The sequence below is a fragment of the Tyto alba genome, unplaced genomic scaffold, assembly GCF_018691265.1.
Source record: "Tyto alba isolate M040663 unplaced genomic scaffold, T.alba_DEE_v4.0 Super-Scaffold_28, whole genome shotgun sequence".
Classification (NCBI taxonomy): domain Eukaryota; kingdom Metazoa; phylum Chordata; class Aves; order Strigiformes; family Tytonidae; genus Tyto; species Tyto alba.
The window spans coordinates 11,172,846-11,191,582 of NW_024881302.1; the positions used below are offsets into that span (position 1 = coordinate 11,172,846).

Here is an 18,737-nt window from a genome sequence, read left to right on the forward strand (position 1 = left end):
CGGCAAACGGGAGTACTGCAACGTCGAGGGGAAAACGAAACGGTCTAGACAACTTAATCGAGATGAAAAAGCGCCGAGTTCGACCCTGGGAAGCAATGGGGCGTTTGCTAGACCAGCAGCACAGCTGGGGCGTTTAGCCTAGATTGCTGGATGTTTTCATCCTCTCGATACAGGCCAGGTCTACATTAAAGCACTATGCTGGCAGCTATAGCATTCTGTAAGGACTCCAAATAAAAGATGTTATAGACTCTTCTGACTCTGAACTAATAACTGCTTTTCCTCTCAAAAGATCCTGTGTGCCCACCAACAGACTACTGTTGAGAAAATCATTACCTGCATTTATTTCAAAGGTCATGGGTTTCTTTGGTGTTTGGGTTTTTTAGTTAGGAGGAGTTTTTTTGTTTTTCAAACACAGTAGCTGACTATATTAAAGGATGTAGCAGCATGGAGATCATATAATTCAAAGTTAAACAAATATGAAATACTTAAAAACCTTCAATAACTTTTAAAGCAACCAGGGTATGTATGAATGGAAAGATGCATTTTCTATGTAGTTCTTCAGTAATGTTCAAGCTGTTCAAAACAGTTTTTTGGGGTTTTTTGGTTTTGTTTGTTTGTTTGTTTTTGTTTTTTTAACTCAAACATGGAATGTTCACTTCTCCACCTAAACTAGTCACAGCAACAAAGGACATTATTTTAGCTCAGCCCTCTTACCCAGCTGAACATATTTGCTTACTTGCCACACAAGCTGCTACTGCAATAATTATCTCCCTCCCAGGAACAACATCAAACAGATTTTGTAGAATTTACTAATAACTTTAATTTAATTTCTCCCTGGAGATGATGTTCTCATTTTAGAAAAGTAAACCATATATTCCACAGGAAAACTTCCTTTAGATACAGTCCACATCTAAAGAGTCTAACAACAAGCATTTGATCTTGCATAATTACAAATGAGGGTGTTGGCTTTTTTCCTTTAGTGGAACATAGGATGCTGTTCTGAGCAAGTTTTAAGGCTTAACCAGTTACAAAAAATGCCTGCATAATCTCACTCCTATAACCAGAGTTTGTGTTTTTTGCAATTTTGGCTGTGTTTTTAAACAGAGTGCATAGGACCGTCCTTTAAGTCTAAAAGAATTCTAGCTTTAGATGCAAAACTGTGTTCACACAACAGCAAGCAGTCCTAAACATGTACAAGTGCTTCTTTCCATCAGCAATATAAAAATGCTTTGATCGGACTTTGTGCTGCATTAGACTACAACTGATAAGGATACCACAAGACTAAAAATAACAGTAAATATTTGTTAATGTTTAACTGCTATTAATTCAGTTGCCAGTTTCTATTTAGTATTAGTCTTCCTTATTTAGAAGGCAAACAAGACTGCATGAAATGGTAATGGGTAACATTTTAAAAAAGAAAGGATCATAGCTTACCACAGTTATTGCTGCTCCACAGCAAGTACTGGTTATCTCATTTAGACACACCATACTAGTAACATTCTCATGCTTCTCTGTGATTAACATCCTCCTTTACTGATGTATCAGCTCCTATATTTAATTTTTAAAACATACATACTATTCATAATTGTAAACATTTGAATCCCATGCAATTTTTGAGTGAAGTTGCAACAGCCAACAACATTCTAGCTGCCATCTTACACAACAATCATTAAGTATTAATATGGGATTTAAGATCAATTACATTGTAATGTACAGTGAATGTAAAGCCCTGCTCAATTCACTCCAGTAATTATGACTGCAACACTAGATCACAAAAATTTTTTTTCACCAGACTAAGTATGTGAATGGCTGCACAGAAAAGTTTTGGTTTAATTTACAGTTGCTACTAATCATTCCACTTATTAAACATTACATCTCATAATTCAGTTTACAAGTGAAACTATGGGGAATCAGAAAAAGCAGTTATCTTTATGCAGAACAATTAAATGAAAAAATCATTGTGAATGATACTGAAGCAGTGATCTATAAAGGAAGGAGTTTGGCTTTATTTTTTTAAAAAATGAAACCACTGTAACAACACAGCGGTGTCACATTACAGTTCCTCTAAAAGGAGGAAACAACTGTATACACCTCCTAAACACTGCAGTTAGTAAAGAAGAAATCACATTACAGACCTTCAAATTCAGTGTTCATCTAACCTTGTTGAAAAACTGAGAGCATTTGGAAAATGTTTTAAAATTAGAATATGCATAGAAAAGTAAGAAGTTACTCCAGTAACTCACAAGAGAATGTTGAAAGACATTTCAGGAGTCTACAAGGAAATATAGCCACAGTATTCTGAGCAAACATTTTCCTTAAAGCCACCTCTAGTATTCAAGGAGGTGTGGCATAAAAACAGTTGTACATTAAAATTTTAAGACCTACCCATATTTGCTAATGGTGGGCTCAAACTCTTAATGTTAGTTCAAAATCAGAGGAACTAATGAGGAATTTCTCCACACAACAGTTTTAGGTATCATTAACTTTAATATAAATATTTTCCCACCTGCTACTTCTCAGTTACACCCAAATGTAAATTTGTTAATATTATATAAAGCATTTATAAAATATCTGTTAATCAACAAGGGGTCTTTTTGGTGGTTCCTCTCCCCGAATGCTTCAGCATTAGGAAAATAATTCCCAACATCACTGTAGTAAAAATGGGTCGTCTTAGAGTCATATTACATCATTTGCTGCTATGAAGAATGTACTGATATGCCAACATTACTATTTTTACCTAATTATAAAACCCCAAATTCCAAGTTATTCCAAAATAATGATGAAACTTTACAAGAGTCACTGTAAATTGTGTATTTACACTATAAACAACTTCTACTACATTTGCAACTTTGCATCAATAGTTTAACATAGATATTTTAAAAGCACCCTTACAAACAAAAGTATTGCACTGGCATCATAAAAATTCACAGTGAGTTTAACTTCCAGACCTTGGTAAAACAGTGCAAGAGCTTTTCATTGTGCAAGAGCTTTTTACCCAAACATTCCCAGGTTATTAAAAATTTAAAAAAACAAACAAACAAACTATATTACATGCTGCAGTGATTTTTATGTGAATCAGGTGTGTTTCTTTTTTAGTTCTCACTTCTTAAGGGATCTAATTTATGGTTTGAAATGGTGAAAAATACCCACAAGAAACTATCCAGTCCAACACTGAAATAGGTGCATTTGGCAGAAATATGGCTCTATGTGTCCATTTTATAGAGAGTCCACAGTGGTTGCAGATACTATTCCATAATGAGAGAATCCTATTGCATTGAGTAGGGAATTCTCCTTCCATAATTTGCAGCGCTTCTCCCACTTTTAGAGGCAATAACTTTGACAGTCACGTCTTCAACAGATCCTAAAGATAACACATTAAGAAAAAGTTACTTCAGAATAGTCTTGAAACAAATTCATATAAAACCCTAAACTGTTACTTGAAGTCAGTCTTAATAGTATTTTTCCTCATGTTTAACAGCCAATTGGGACCCAAATGAAAGATCCATCAAGTCAACAGCCCATCTCCAGTGGTGACCAAGTGCAGATGTCTCAATAAAGGCATAAGAATACAGGAGGCAAGTAACATCTCCTCAGTATATTATCTCGACTGCCACTTACTGCCCCAGGTCTTCTTGAGCCAAACACATTTTCTTCGCATCTCTTCTGTTTCTTCCTCTGGCTTTTTGAATCAGTAAATTTTTATCTGTCACATTTGCCCCTGCCAAATAATCTCACACTTCAGCTACATGTGACATATCACTAGTTCCTGCTTTGTCTTAGGAGAAGCATTCCCTATGTACCTTTTCCATACCAATTTATGACTGTATAGACCTCTAGAATACACTCTGCATCTCTCTTCAGGCTCAGGGATCCTAATCTACTTATTATTCTTCTGACATAATTCATTCTACATCTTGAGAATTCTCACCCTTCTCACTCACTTCTACTATATATTTTCTATGATAGGAAATCAAAATAGCATGCAGTATTCCACTAATAACTTCAGAAACTTATTAATGGCAAGAACCAGAAAATTATCTAAATGACATAAATAGTTTCTGTAAAGAGAGTTACTTATTAAAGCAACAGTTAATTTTCAAATACTTGTACTACTTTTTTTTAATTAGGTGAAATCTAAAGTTAATGGCCCCGGAAGCTCTTTTTTCTTGGTGTTTTTATTTTTTTTTTTCAGTATTTTTGTTTTGTTTGTTCTTTTTTTTTTTGTTGTGGTGGAGGTTTTGTTCCTCCTCTCTCGACAATATCTGCCCAAACATGTTTAACCCGTTTGGTTAAGTACATAAATATCTCCAGATGTGGAAAGGATTTAGTCTACCAGTAAGGGATGATCCAATTCAGACAGTTGTTTATGAGAAGATATGAAGTACTTCAGGTGAGCTTACTTCAAAAGGGAATCCTGAATTATCTTTGAAGGTGCAGCCGTTTGTTATCCTTTATTTTACCTTGAAAGTTAAAATCAGAGTTCATGTTACAATGTGTAACAACTCTTATACACTCCCTCTGTCTTGGTTCCTTCTGAATTACAATTAGTAATGCAATTGTACCAAAGTTTGTTTACTGTAGCATTAGAAGCTGCTGTTTACTTGGGAGAGGCTGTAATAAAGTACTCTATACATCTGCCTCTACAGTTAATAATAAACCATAAATGATTTCTAATTAAAATCAAGTAACATGTAAGATTTGAAATATTTTAAAATAATGGATAGCTTTCACTACTAGAAGTTCATTACAGAAAAATACACATCTATGTATGCACATTAAAAGTAGGACCATGTACGGAGATAGCAAATTATCTACTGAACTCAATACCTCTAACTGCCATAATGTTTAGATGAAAAACGTTAGGCACAGTCATTGAACAAATGTAATTTCTTCCCTGCAGATACGGATCTCTGTCAGTTCTAAACCTGTTTCAGAAAAAAAACACTCTAAAAAGAGAATGATTCATTTTCAACAGCCTGTTTTCTAATTGCAGATATAGTTAATAATAAACTAAACAGCCGTAACAAATCCTTTAATGTTGTATTGCTGCTATTCTTATTCCGCTTCCTACAAGTTTTTTATTATGCAATCGTTATCTATATTGTATCTCCCTACTGTTAGAACTTCCTCAAGAAAATTCTGTGGTTTTCATGAAAGAAGACTATTTCCACATGAACTTTTCTGAAAGCCAGCAGTAGTTTCAAGATTTAGTTTCAAGGAGCAGCAGAAAAAGCTGACCTTGTACACAGTGAATCAGAACTGCAATATATGTTCAAAATCCTCAAATAGTTCAGACACTTAGCACAAAATTGTTTTCGCAGTTCGTTCAGAAAAGGATTTTACATAGTGAAGTGAAAGCTTTACTACTTTTTTTTTTTTCCTCCCATTTTCAAGGCATTAAGCATGCTTTTCTTCCTAAACATGCCCTATTAGTGAACACACTAGAGATATTTTGAAAGGCTTGATGATCTTCAATGATGTTTTGAAGCTGGATCTAGCCACTTTCTTTGCATACTGGATAGTAGCACACCTTTTTCGGATGACTGAGGCTCAAGATAAGTAGTTTAACTATTGATTGCATTTATGAGTTTCAAATTGTTTACTACAATTCTACCCTGAAGTTAAATACAAGTCAGCATTTCACCTGTTTTGCTGTTGCTCTCCAAGAAAGAAGCATTTCTTGGTGCTAAAGAGAGAGCTTCCCCTCACAAGAGCTCATGTAGGTAGTGGTTAATGGCTGTTTCATCACCCCATACTTCTGGCTGCATTTAGAGCTCCTGCCAGGGCCAGTTCAGAGCCTCACGGCTGCCATGCCTGCGACCTGGCAGACCTCGCAGCAAGCTCTCAGCATGCCAGCTCCCCCGCGCTCACGCACGACTTTTCCATTCTTAGACATCGACAGGAAGTACCGTCCCTGCCTAATCAAATGTGGGCCATCTCTCTCACTCGGTTTCTATTATCACCCGTGTCGAGAAAAGTTCCCTACAAATTTAGGATAAAAAAAACCCAACAACCAACAAACTGTGAGCGACTGGTTTAACGCGACAAGCTCTCAACTGACACTCAGGTACAAGTTTTCTCAAGTTCTAAACAAAATTAAGGTTTCCTCCCCCGCCGGCTTCCCTTCCACTGACCCCTGTCGCTGGAGTCCCGTCCCAGCCCGGTGGCGCAGCGGGGCCCCAGCCCCCCCTCCCCGGCTCCCACCTGCTCGAGTCGGCGGGGCGGCCCCGCGGGCCCCCGGCGCGCTGCAGCTCCAGGTCGTCGGCGGCGGCGCGGGAGCGGGAGCGCGGCGCGGGAGCGAAGGCGGAGGAGAGGCGGAGGCTGAGGCCGTGCACCAGCCCCCGCAGCAGGCTGTCCCCGCGACCCTTGGGCGGCGCCAGCCCCACGTCGTCGCGCAGCTCCTCCGGCGGCACCTCCAGGTTGCCGGCGTACCAGAACACCCACCAGATGAGGCTGAGGAAGATGCCGATACCGCCCGCGTAGATGAGCAGGTCGGAGAAGAAGACGTCGGCGAATACACCGGCCAGCAACACGGCCAGGCCCAGCGCGTCGAAGGCCAGCGCCAGCCAGAAGGCGACCACGCAGCGGCCCAGCCCGCCGGGGGCCGCCATCGCGGGGCAGCGGCGGCGGCAGCAGCGGCGGCGGCGGCACCGCCGCCTCGGGCCGCCCGCACCTGAGGGGGACGGCAGGGCCACGCCCCTCGGCCTGCACCTGCGCGCGGGGCCGCGCCCCGGCGGCCGCTGAGGGGGAAGGCGAGCGGGCCGCCGCCCTCAGGGAGTCCCACTGCCCCCGAGACGGCGCGGGCTCTCCGCCTTCTCTTAAGACACTCTCGGGGCGTCTGACGCCCCGTTTGCCGAGTCCCGCTTCCTACCGCTGGCCTCTCCCCGACAGGCCCCTTCCTCCTGCCCCTGCCCTATCGAGGCGGCTGGCGCACCTGGCTCTTCCTGGCCTTGCTCCACTTTACAAGAGAATGGCGGGAGCGGGTGTTGGAGATTGGTCGGTAGCGACTGTCCGCGTTTGGGAGCTGAGGTATCCCTCGCAAGTGGTGGTCGCTGCCGCTTCTTTGCACAGGTGAGTGAAGGACAGACACAGCTGGACCTTTTCAACTGTTCCTAGTCGAGGCGGCGTCACCTTGTTAAGAGGGGTGAAGTCAGGATCTCACACCCCAGAAGTGAGGCACTTCAAAAAAAGGTGGTCTTGAGATGAATGTACATGTAGACCTCCACACTTGTAATAGGAGGCAGGTATTAGTAGGCAGCAGGGAATTGCAAGACCGTTACAATGTGTGTCTGGAAAGTCATGTAGACTACATGAACTACGTGCTTGAGGTTGGCTTAAAAAGAATAGTTAGAATACAGCTGCAGGTTAACAAACAGGAAACTAGTTGTGAATGCAAGATGAAAAATCTAGCAAGTAAAACAGTTACGTAAAAGGCAAGATACATATTTCAGTTTACTCTTGTGTCAGTTAATGACCTGGTACCTATCTTTAACACTCCCAAACCCTTAAGCACAAGAACTGTATTTGGCTGTAGGCTCTCTTGCGGGTATTCTGACAAGGCCCTTATGTCTAAGCTTGTTTAATCATGGGTAAGTCACACTTACAGTAACTAGAAGTACCAAGTCAATGTAAAGTCTGACAGGCCTAAGAATGTATGCAGCTTTCCCATATTTGTGGAAGTACAGCATGCCAAGAATGATGCCACTGAGGAAGACTATTCCTCCAGTGACAAAGAATGCTGTTGGTTTGCTATAGTAAGACTACAGACTCAATTCCTAACATAGCACTTGGTTCGCTTACTGCTGCTGCTGAACATTGAGAATCAAGAATAGGTAAAGCCACTTCTTCGTTAGTGACTGCCTGTGTTAACTGACATTATTTCATAAAATATATCCTTAGGAAATCACAAGCTGAAATCCTCTTAAAAAGTTAAAATAATTCTAAGTACTTACAATAAAGTATCTTTCATTTTGAGACCTAATACCACCTCTACATTGAGAAAAATAACTGTACCAAAAAGCCTATACTGCTATTCTTCCTGATTATTTTCAAGTATCTCTTGAATTTTAAAGTTTAAACATAGCTTCAGTAAAACACCTATTGTTCTACTTCTGCCTCACATTATGATGTTAAATAACCTTCTAATTTTTGTCCCTCTCAAAAGTATAAGAGAAAGAAGATAATGCACCTGCTATCAAAGTTTGAATATACCTGCTTAGTTTAGGGGGTTTATTCTATTAGAATCAGAATAGCTCTCAGGAGGTCAAGCTACTTTTAGGATTACATACTTATCCTGATGGCAGTAGGAATTCTAATAATCATATGGAACCCTAAAAGAAATATTCATGACCATTTTGCTTAATCTGAAGAGTGATAGGGTAAGATGGCAGGTCTAATTACAATAGAATAACAGATACTGAGGGAGTTTTAAAAATAAATCAATAATCTTAACTCAGATTCTTTTGAAAAAGAGCTATTTAAATCATAATTCTAGCCCTATGGCATTCTTATTGTGTGCACCAAATTTATCTCCCCATAGGGCCCAAAATTAACTCCTACAAAATGACTTAGTGAACAAGTTTCTATTATCTTCTCTGCATCCCTTCTGCCAAGACTTTGGTTTCATAGTATTCTGATATTTAGCTTTATTATTAGCTGTTATTCTTCCCAGTAATGCTGCATTTAAGGGTTAATCTGAAAGTGTAAATTACCGTAGCACCTTTGTCCTACCAAACATGCATGCAACTATAGTGATTTCTATAAGCATGGCAAAAGGCTTACAGACCAGTTGCAGGCATAAACTAGTCTGTTTTTTTCTAGGCAGATGATATTTTTCTTCCCTATTTATATGTCTGTAGAAATTATTTTTCAGCAAGAGCTCAATATTGTTCAAAACATGACACTGCTTAAGTTATTAACACATTGAATATATCTCAATTTGATTCTTTGTTAAAAAAGCACCCAGCCATATAAATCAGGGTAGAAGTTAATGTAGTTTTAAAGTTTTTCCTCTCTTGCAAAAGCAGTAGTTCAGCAGGCTTTTTTGGAGGGGAAAGAAAGGCACTTTGACTTCAGTAGAGTAGTAAGTTGCAAGGTAGCTGCACTAAGTTGTTTCACTGTAGTTTTAGTTTCCAATATTTACTGCAGTCTTTTGAAAGACTTGCTTCCTGGCTCCAGTTTATCTCTGTGAGGAACACAAGTTAGTGCCCACTTTAATACAGAGAACAAGTGAGCAATGTAGAATCAATTCTACTCAACCACACTGTGTACTACTAGAGAAAATATTTTGTTATTATCTTTATTAAACCTTTCAAATAAAAGCAAAGACTCCTTGCAAAAGCTTGTCCTTATTGAGTTTAGTTTTAACTCTTGCAGCAGATTTTAATAATAAAACTGATTTTTTTTTTTTTTTTTTAATGAGTATGTTGAGATTTTGAAAGTTATCAACAACTTCTTTCCTTCTAGCCTCCATATGGCCACTCTGCTTTCAGGACTTTTTAAAAGGACATGTACTAACTCACATTAATGGTACACAAAAAAAAATTGGCTATTACTCAGTCTCCAGAAAGCACTTAATGGAGGGTTACATGAGCTGTGTAAAGAAAACATTGTTTGTATTTCTTCAAGTTCTTAAAGAGCTTTGATATGTCTTGACAATTCTGTATTTTAGAAGTTACTCTACACTCTTAATAGAGAAAAAGTTAACAGATTTTTCTGTTAAAAAACCCCTACAACCTTAGCTGAGGACAAATAGCACTATTTAAAATGTTGTGTAAGAATTTAACCAAAGTCCCCTTTTTAAATTAAGAATTATGGGGCTCCTGATAGAACTTGTGGTGATAGAGCTTTATTATAAGATTGATAATTTTACTAGCCATACCATAATTGGCTTTGATAGTTCATTCCTCTGTTCTTTACACCTTCAGTTTTTAAATAAAATAAAAATTATAAAGTCAAAGGTACAGTACCTTAAATAATTATTATGATTTCTATTGAACCTTTTACCTTCTGTTTCTAAAGTCAGTCAGAATAAATATTACAGGAATTAAAATGGTCACTGTAAGAATTTATACATAAACATACCAGATTTGCTTTAGTGTATTGATGTTCATTCCCACAAATGTCCTTACAAAAGCTCAGACATGACTACTGCACACTAGCTGTTTATGTAAGACCGAAGGCTCACCAGTGCACCTAAAGCTAAACCAGCTCAGCCCTCAGGGAGGTGATTTCCATCTTAGCTGCTTCTGCCGACATAAAGAATTCAGTTATGTGTTACAAGAGCATTTATACTAATGACATGGTCACTTGGTTCTTACAGCTTGCCAGTTGAATTTTAATTGAAAACAATTGTGGTTTATACCTGATTTGATTATGTAATGCATCAGCAATAGGCAGTTTCAACTTGAATGAATGTTATTTTTTTGTATTTCCTCCTTTCTTGATTAGAGAAATGATGGGTTTTCCCAGGTCTCTTAAACAAGCAAGAAGAACATTAATAAGAAACAGTTTCCTGAATAAACATAACAAGTATAGCTCCATCATTCAACACTGATTTTCAATAATACATACAGCCCACTGAGTTGAGAAATCTACCTCCCTGTAACAACAGTAACTTACTGCTTCTGAGCAAGCGTGACTACTGCAAATATCTCTGTGTGAAGATTTGCAATCGCTATGTCAAATTTATCATTTATTTACTAAGGTATTTATCACCAGGAGTTTTCATCACAAACGTGCCTTGTTTTCTTCAAAGGCTGTGAAGTAATCCTAGAGCACAATTTGGTTATTCTCTAAAATTTTAAATATATAACCTTTCAGTTCTGCAGTGTACATTTTTCATGCCTTTATGGGACTGGTTCACCTAGCCAGCACACCTGAAATTGAAACACCCTTTGGTTTTTCAGATGGAAGAAACAACAGTATTACTACAACCATACAGGGATACCCTCATTTGGTCTGGTAGCAGAAGCAAAGCCCAAAAGTGAAGGTAAGGAGATTTTGTTTGATGTCATAAATGGTGAAAGCATACAAAAATAAAATTGTCTGCACTGCTTTTTTTTTTTTTGTTAAATATACAAATACCCTAAGTAAAAATAACTAAGAAATACAGTGTTTGGCTTGTTAGCAGGCTGCTAACTTAAGTATGTGATCCAAGATTGATAAAATAAAAATCTAATGAAAACAGGTTGATACCTAAGAAAAAAATGGTAACAGCCATTTCACTTTGTAAATCGTGTTAAACAGATTGCTGTTCTTCATATGCATGCTTCAGCCCTTGTGTTCCAGTACTATGCTTCAGGAAGATGTCACTTACAAAATGTTTCTCAGCTTTTTGTTCTGGAATAGTCCCCTCCCTGCTCTTTCACACTTAAAGCATTTGAGTGCTTTTAATTTGGACCAGGAAAAGATAAAAGGTAAGAAACAGAGCCAATTAAGATCATTAGTTTATTTGTTCCAGCCGATCAAGTAGAAGGAAACAGAAATGAATCATTACAGGTCTCAGTGAAAAAAGCTCTTAAGAAGGTATTTTACTTTATCAATATATTTATTTACTAAAAAGACACCACTGAATGAACGTATAAGTGTGTTACAACAATTAACATTCATGCTGACTGTAGCCTGCACACTTTCTTGGGTGCTTGCTTTGGTGTTTTTGAAGACTTCTGGGCTGACTGTACTGATTTGACAGCTTTGGGTGTTGCAAAAGACTTTGCTTCAGGCTTTTTTGGAGTCTTTTTCATCTCTTTTTCCTTTATTGCTTCCTTGGGCATGTTGAGCTGCTTGGCTTTTTTCTGTTTTGGTGATGTCTGCAAGTCTGCACACTCTTCTGTAACTTTATGTTTTGTTTTTGGAGTCTCCAGAGCTAGAGATTGTTTCTTTCTCTTACCAAAGGGTGTTTTCATTTTCTTGCCCAGGTTGTTACCTTCTTTGGGACTTGGCTCCATTTTCTGTATTTAAGACACACAAACAAAATTACCTTTCCATCTAAGAAGCATCTTTACCAATTTTCAAGAAGTATCAATTAAAACCATTATAAATGACAAATGCTTTATATCATCTGAACCACGCCCTACTCCAAATAATCTGTTCATATTTCAGTCTAGAAGCAAAGGATTAAACAAGAACTAAATCATGAAAAAACAACAAAATACTAAGAAAGTAAATAGATTTAACAGATGCAAGGATCCTCTTGGCCAGTCGAGTCACTGATCTCTGCTGGCACTGCTTTAAGCCACTGTTCTCTCCTTGCTGCATGTTCAGGCTTAAGCAACTGAATAGAGAGCGGCTCTATTTGAAGTCCAGCTGTACACACACACACAGACTGCACTCTTACCTGGGCACTAGGCCTGGTATTCCCTAGAGTTCATCACGTATTCCCAAATGGGCCTCATGAAAGAGGGCCCAACTCTAGCTGTATCTATCCCAGGTCTCTGGCAATCAATCCCACGAGCTAATGCAGGCCTGTTGCATGAGTGCAGCTTGAAGCAAGCTACATGAATCTTTTTTGGTGGGCCTGCACATAATCACAGTTCTAGTTAGGGCATCTCTGAAGAAGTAGGTAGGTAGAGTTTAAGCATATGCTCCAATCACAAATGCAGTATAACTAAGTTGAATTTCTAAGTATTAGTGTTTTATTTATACAGGTAACTTCCTTGAATACTTGTTAAACGTGAGTTTTATCAGACTGGTTGCTTTGCAGGCGTGTTAATGACATGATCCACATAATTTCCAACACTGGCAACAAAAATCCATGGAGTACTTTATGCAGGCTGCTAGCTCTCAATTTATATTATGTGATTGTCAATGTTGTATATTACTATCCTAGAGAATATTACTTGTTTTACCTCAAGTTTTGCCCCTCAGGCAGAAAATGATACATTAAAATACATTAAAACTTAATTTTGCAAGAAATCATTAATTAAAAAAATTATTATTTACTTGATTAAGTATGAAGCTGTTTCTCAATCATTTACCCTTTCTTCTAACTTCAGGCTTGTTATTTGACTTAGATAAATGGGTTGTTATTCAGAAAAATATGTAAAAGGACAATACTGTTTTCCTTTTTCTGTAAGAAGGGTTAACAAAAAAAACCTAACCACCTCCCTGAGGCACAGACCTCCCCATACACTCAATTCTTGCTTTCATGATATATTCACAAAAAATCCAGTTTACCTGAAGTGTGTTAACACACGCTGTTCCCTAAGAAGCAATGAATGATTTAAACAGTTCAAAATCTTTAGTTCTAACCGAAACATGAGTTTCTCGATATTATTAAACAATTACCTTCAGCTCAGCCAAGCTGGTTGTTTGCATAGGCACCAGTTGTGGAATTTCTTCATCATCGTGATCACTTGGTTCATGGACTACTTCTACTTTTTCTTTTACTGCAAGCTTCTGGGTAGCAGCAGCAGCATTGATTTCAGTTGTCAAAGTGACTTGACTTGAGTTCAGTTTTTTAGCTGCCTTCTTCCTTTTCTTGTTCTTTCCCTTCTAGAATTAATTGGAAATACATCTCAGACAAATCTCCATAACATTTCTAAATGTATAATAATAGTTTTAATATGCTTAAAAATAAGACAATCTAGCAACATCTACATAAATACTGTTGTTCAGTGGTTGATCTGTCCAGGTCTGTATGTAAAATATGAAAAAAATGCATTACTTCCAGAAGTTTATAAGTAGCTCGTAAGTAATAATGTCAATATGACAGTCTTTAAGTTTTATATGCTTCACATTTATTTTAGTCAAAAGAACATAATAAGCAGAACTCAGTACAAAGGAATAGCTGATTATGGTCTCCTTTTTAAAAAGTAGGTCAGCCCCCCCCCATATGCAAATATATGAGCTTGTGAATTATTCAGATGCCACTGAACAGCCAACAAATAATGGATGCATAGTCTGAATCCATGTATATGTTAACTGAGTGTATTTTGAGAAGGCAAATATGAATAAAAAATACAAGCAAATCTTTAAGAATGAATCTCAGCTCGCTACAGTTTAGGACTAGAAACACCTACCTTATTTCCAGTGTGCTTTACAACCTATCAGGGAGTTTACATAATTTTGTTAGTATTATGGAGTATTTGAAGCACTCAGAGTCCGGAACTCCTAACCTATTTTTAGCCATAAATGCCTGGGATCAACTAGTAAAACTTTGAAACCCAACACACCAGACATTATAATGCGTAAGAGGAAGCCAATTTGGTTTTAGGGAAAGTCTGAAGAACTATTTTCTTTTTTACCTTTACTTCTTTTTTTCTGAGAGAGGGTTGTCTGTCAAGCTCATCCAAGTTGGAAATATTTGCAGTAAAAATCGGAAGCGCAACTGATTTAAGTGTTTTCAGGTGAAGAAGTTTTACATTTTTCCAATTCTGCAACAACAAAAACAGTATCATATGTAAAAATAACAAGGCTGAATTATGAAACGACTTGGCTATAATGCAGTCTATCAGCAGTACCTTCGGTAACTTCTTAGCAATCACCTCAGCTGCTGCAATGACATTATCCAGTATCTCATCAGCTTTCATTCCAGTGTGACCTATACGTGCTGTACTGAAAGAAGTGAAGAGTACTATTTATATGTAGACAAATAAACATTCTTTAAGTTACTTGCTTTCAGGCATACCCAGAATTGAAAAAAACCCACTTATCTGCAATTATCTTAACTTTCATAAAGGATGGCTGGCTATTTCAGAAGTCTTTTGTAGTAACAGAATAGATTTACCTCTATTAACCTTTCCATATTTGGATATGCAACTTCTGCCTTAATGTATTACTGATCATATTACCAATTTAGATCCTTTTAGATGCACAATAAATTAAAGTGAAAAAAAATTAAATACAAGAATATAATACTTTGGAAGTCATTTTTATCTAATTTAACAGTAATATTTTCCTAAAATTGTACGTGCTGTTTTGACAGTGACAGTTGCCTCAGAATTCCTTAGGTATAAGGGGAAAAAAAAAAAAAAAAAAAGAGACACAACTTTACAGTAAAACTTCTGAAGTATAACTACTGATTTCTTTATACAGGTTAAGGTTCAGAATAGCCCGTATCTGTAACGGTGACCCTTAACCTCTTTCATTCACATATTATTGGAATAAAAATAACTCAAAATTCCTATAGTTAAGGTACAACTGTCCTTCAAGTGAAGTATTAATTTAATCATACTTACTAACAGCACCCTTTGTTGGTAACCGGGAGTGTAGTCCCCTGGATATGTTTTTGTAGTTCTTTAGCAAGATTTCTCGCTTTCAGGTTTACAGATAAAGGTACCCTAAACAAGAAAAGTGGGGGATTAAAAAAAAAAAAATTAAAAATCAACACCCCCAAACCCACAACAAACCAAAACTTTACTAAGAAGAATCTAATATTTAAAAAGATAAAGCAAAATGGATATAGAGAATTTAAAGACCTACTTTTTCCTTTCATAAAAGTGTTTTCCTATATGTGAGGGCAAAAGCCTTCTAATTCGGTCATCAGACAGAAAGAGGTCAAATCTGTTCAGGAGGCGACGCTTTGCTTCAAATAGTTTATACTCTTTTTTGAGAGTTTTGTATGAGATGACCTGAAATGCAAACAACAGTTTAGTCCCCACTGCTTAAAATGCACCCTAGGCTACTTCTTACAACTGCAAAGAATTAACTCGCATAACTGATAGTCTACTGTGGTGCATTATTTTAGAATGATGAAGACAATCAATAGAAAAAAAGTACAGTATTTTTTGTTTTAAGAATCAAACAATATGGATCTCTTGCATAGTAATTGTGAATCACCAAACAAAACTTGAGTACACGGTAACATCTAAATCAAGGTTAAATACAACAGTAAGATTATTTTATAGTTTTACGGCTAGTAGCATAAACAGTCCAATCCAGCTGAAAAGAACTGAACTATTCTTTTACATTGTGAGTTTTTCCAGTTGCACTCGAACATAATATTGAGCGTTTATCCAGCAATTACATCTGATTGCTAAAGATCCTGTTTCAAATTGAAGAAATTATTCTGAGTAAATTTTGAAGTTTAGAAAAACTACAGTTTGAATAGTCAGAACAATCTTAGGAGGTATCATTAACTCAGAACATGGAGATTAGAATATTAAACAGCAAAAAACAACTACTTTCCATTTTCATTGGTACAACAGGAAAGAAACAACAGTACTGTACTATACCATCATATATCTCTCTTACCTGGCTAACACTTCTGATCCCATTCTGGATTAACAGTTTCCTGTATAGATTTTCAGTCTGTTCTGCTGATAAATTTGGCTCATCCCTTGTGAACAGGCAAACCTCAGTTGTTTCTGGTCGAATGCCATGGGGCAGTGGTCTACAAGGAGAATATGAGATGGACTGAGAATGTCTAACAGGAGAGACATTTTTTCCAGAACGACGTCCTTTAACAAATACTACAGGGGAGTTATGTACCCAGATTCTAGTCTTTGTTAGCATCTGAACATCCTTGGGGGTACCTGTACTTTTTAAAGCACACAGAACTTTGAAAGTTCAACAATCATACACCGTGGCTCCAGTCAGATATACCGCTGAATCCATCTGTTGTGCCAGGAGCAGTTACCACACAGGTCCTGGGCCGAGGAGAAGGACCATCCAGTCTCTCTTTACACCGCTACAGCATCTAGTCCACAGACAAGTCTGTAGTACTGGGGCCCAGATAAACAGATATAAACTTTCTCAACATAGCATAACTACAGTTTAAAAGAAGCCGTTAATTCATATTCTCTTGGGGGTACCACAAGAGGCAGGGGTCTTTCTAGTTACTTGGTGGGGGGTTAAGACAAAGAAAGGCTTTATTTCTTTTCCTCAGCTTCAGGATTGAAAGCCCCATGGCTTGTAACTGGCAACCACCACGGTCAGTGTTCTCTGTGTGCACGAAGCAGGCATAGCCGAGCTCCCACTTACACCAACGCGGGGGGAGAGCAGCGGCCTGGGCCGGCAGTTCCCGCTCACGGCACGGGCGCTGCCCGCACAGGGTGGCGGTAGCCAAACCCCTTCAGCTCAGAATCACCCGAGCGCACTTCGCCACGCCAAAGAACAGGGGCAACCCCTGTAACTACACGGCCGAGGGCGTGTTTCTTACATTTTGATGAGTTGTGCCACCCGCGGCACCTTCCAGACCGTCACCAGCAGCTGGACGCTCTCGCTCTCGTTGAGGAGCAGCGCGCCTTTCTTGGCCTTGCTTCTGGCGAAAGCCAGGAGGGCCTCCGCCGCCTTCTTCACCTGCAACGGCACAACAGCGGCAGCAGCCGCGGTTAAAGCCAAGCCCGGCCCGGCGCGGCGCGGCCGCGCTCCCGCCCCGCCGTACCTGGGCGCGCTCCAGCTGCCCCGGCCCTTCCGCCATGGCTCCGCCGGCGCCACGTGCAACCGCCGCGCCTGCGCACACGCCGCCTTCCGCGGCGCGACTGGGCACGTCCGGGGGCGGGGCCACCGGGCCTTCCGCCCCGCCTCTGGCACCCCGCCGCGGGAGGTGCCCCGGGCTGTGGCGCCGGGGGTCTGCGGTGCAGCCCAAGGGCAGGCCGGGCTGCTCAGGGCTGTATCTGCTCGGGGCTTCGCACCCTCCGGGGAGGGAGGCTGCACTCCCTGTCGGGGCAGCCTGTTCCTGTGCTTCGGCGTCTCCATGGTGAAAAAAACGTTTCTGCCGTACTTGCCTTGATCTGCTGATGGTGCTGTATTGGTCTGGCACCTTTGTTACCAGGGAGTGTGTTTAGGTGGCTTCTGTTTAGCTCACTGTCCCCCAGCTTCTTTCCAGCAGAGCTGCTCCCCAGCCAGTCATTCCCCAGCCTCTGTTGTTGCATGGGGCTACTCCTTCCCAAATGCAGATTTGCGTTTGTCTGTGTTTAATATTGAAAGGTTTGTGTTGCCTAATCCCTCCAGCCTGTCCAGGTCCCTCTGTACATGAGCCCTGCCCTCAAAGGTATCGATTGGTCCCCAAGTTTGAAGTCATCTGCAAACTTAATGTGACCATGCTTCAGGTCACTGATAAAGATATTAAATAGAACATATCCTACGATAAATCCTAGCAGTACTCCATTCAGGTAGAGTACAAGCCATTATCTCTGCCTTCAGAGCCCCATCATCCAAGCAGTTGTTAGCCACCTAGCTGGCCACCTACCCAGACCATAATGTTTAGGATACAGGAAGATCGTGAGAGACTGTTGAAAGCTGTGCTAAAGTTGAAGTGAGTGCCATCCACTCCTTTCCCATCATCTGCAAATCTAGTAATTTTGTCATAGAAAGTAATTAGGTTGGTCAGGATGATTTGCAGTTGGTTAAGCCATGCTGATTGTTCCCAGGCACCTCCTTCACGTGTCCAGAAATGTATTTCAAGAGGACTTGTTCCATGATTTTCCCAGGGACTAAGTGAGCATGACTGGTCTGTGGCTCCCAGATACTCATCTTGGTGTTTTCTGAAGGTGGAGGAATGTTTGCTTTTCTCCAGACATTGGGACCCTCCCTCAATTTCCTTTCAAAGATTACAGGAGTCTTGAGTCTTGCTCTGACTTCATCCAGCTCTCAGCATCCTTGAGTGCAGCCCAACTGGACCCCAAATCACTTGTTCCACTCAGCAACATGTCCTTATTTGACCTTGTGTTACTACTGTAGCAGTAGAACCTCTTCTTGTTGCCCTTGACATCCTGGCCTGTTTCAATTGTAGGTGAACTTTTATTCTCCTAAGACAATCCCTACCTGCCTGAGCAATGTTTCTAGATTCCTTC

The 18,737-nt window shown here is 39.6% G+C and overlaps 2 protein-coding genes across 2 annotated transcripts; both read right to left on the reverse strand.

The window, feature by feature from the left end:
- Positions 1 to 2,467: 2,467 nt before the first annotated feature.
- On the reverse strand, positions 2,468 to 7,065 carry LOC122153987 (transmembrane protein 238-like). The gene is made up of 2 exons (XM_042798747.1): positions 6,205 to 7,065; positions 2,468 to 3,361 (listed from the first exon to the last, which is right to left on the reverse strand). Exons 1-2 carry the CDS (start codon positions 6,609 to 6,611, stop codon positions 3,352 to 3,354), a joined length of 417 nt encoding a protein of 138 aa, XP_042654681.1. The 5' UTR covers positions 6,612 to 7,065; the 3' UTR covers positions 2,468 to 3,351.
- A 4,369-nt stretch (positions 7,066 to 11,434) lies between these two features.
- RSL1D1 (ribosomal L1 domain containing 1) lies at positions 11,435 to 17,406 on the reverse strand. The gene is made up of 9 exons (XM_042798745.1): positions 17,327 to 17,406; positions 17,102 to 17,241; positions 16,195 to 16,333; positions 15,424 to 15,572; positions 15,180 to 15,281; positions 14,463 to 14,556; positions 14,247 to 14,375; positions 13,288 to 13,494; positions 11,435 to 11,951 (listed from the first exon to the last, which is right to left on the reverse strand). Exons 1-9 carry the CDS (start codon positions 17,360 to 17,362, stop codon positions 11,607 to 11,609), a joined length of 1,341 nt encoding a protein of 446 aa, XP_042654679.1. The 5' UTR covers positions 17,363 to 17,406; the 3' UTR covers positions 11,435 to 11,606.
- Positions 17,407 to 18,737: the final 1,331 nt, after the last annotated feature.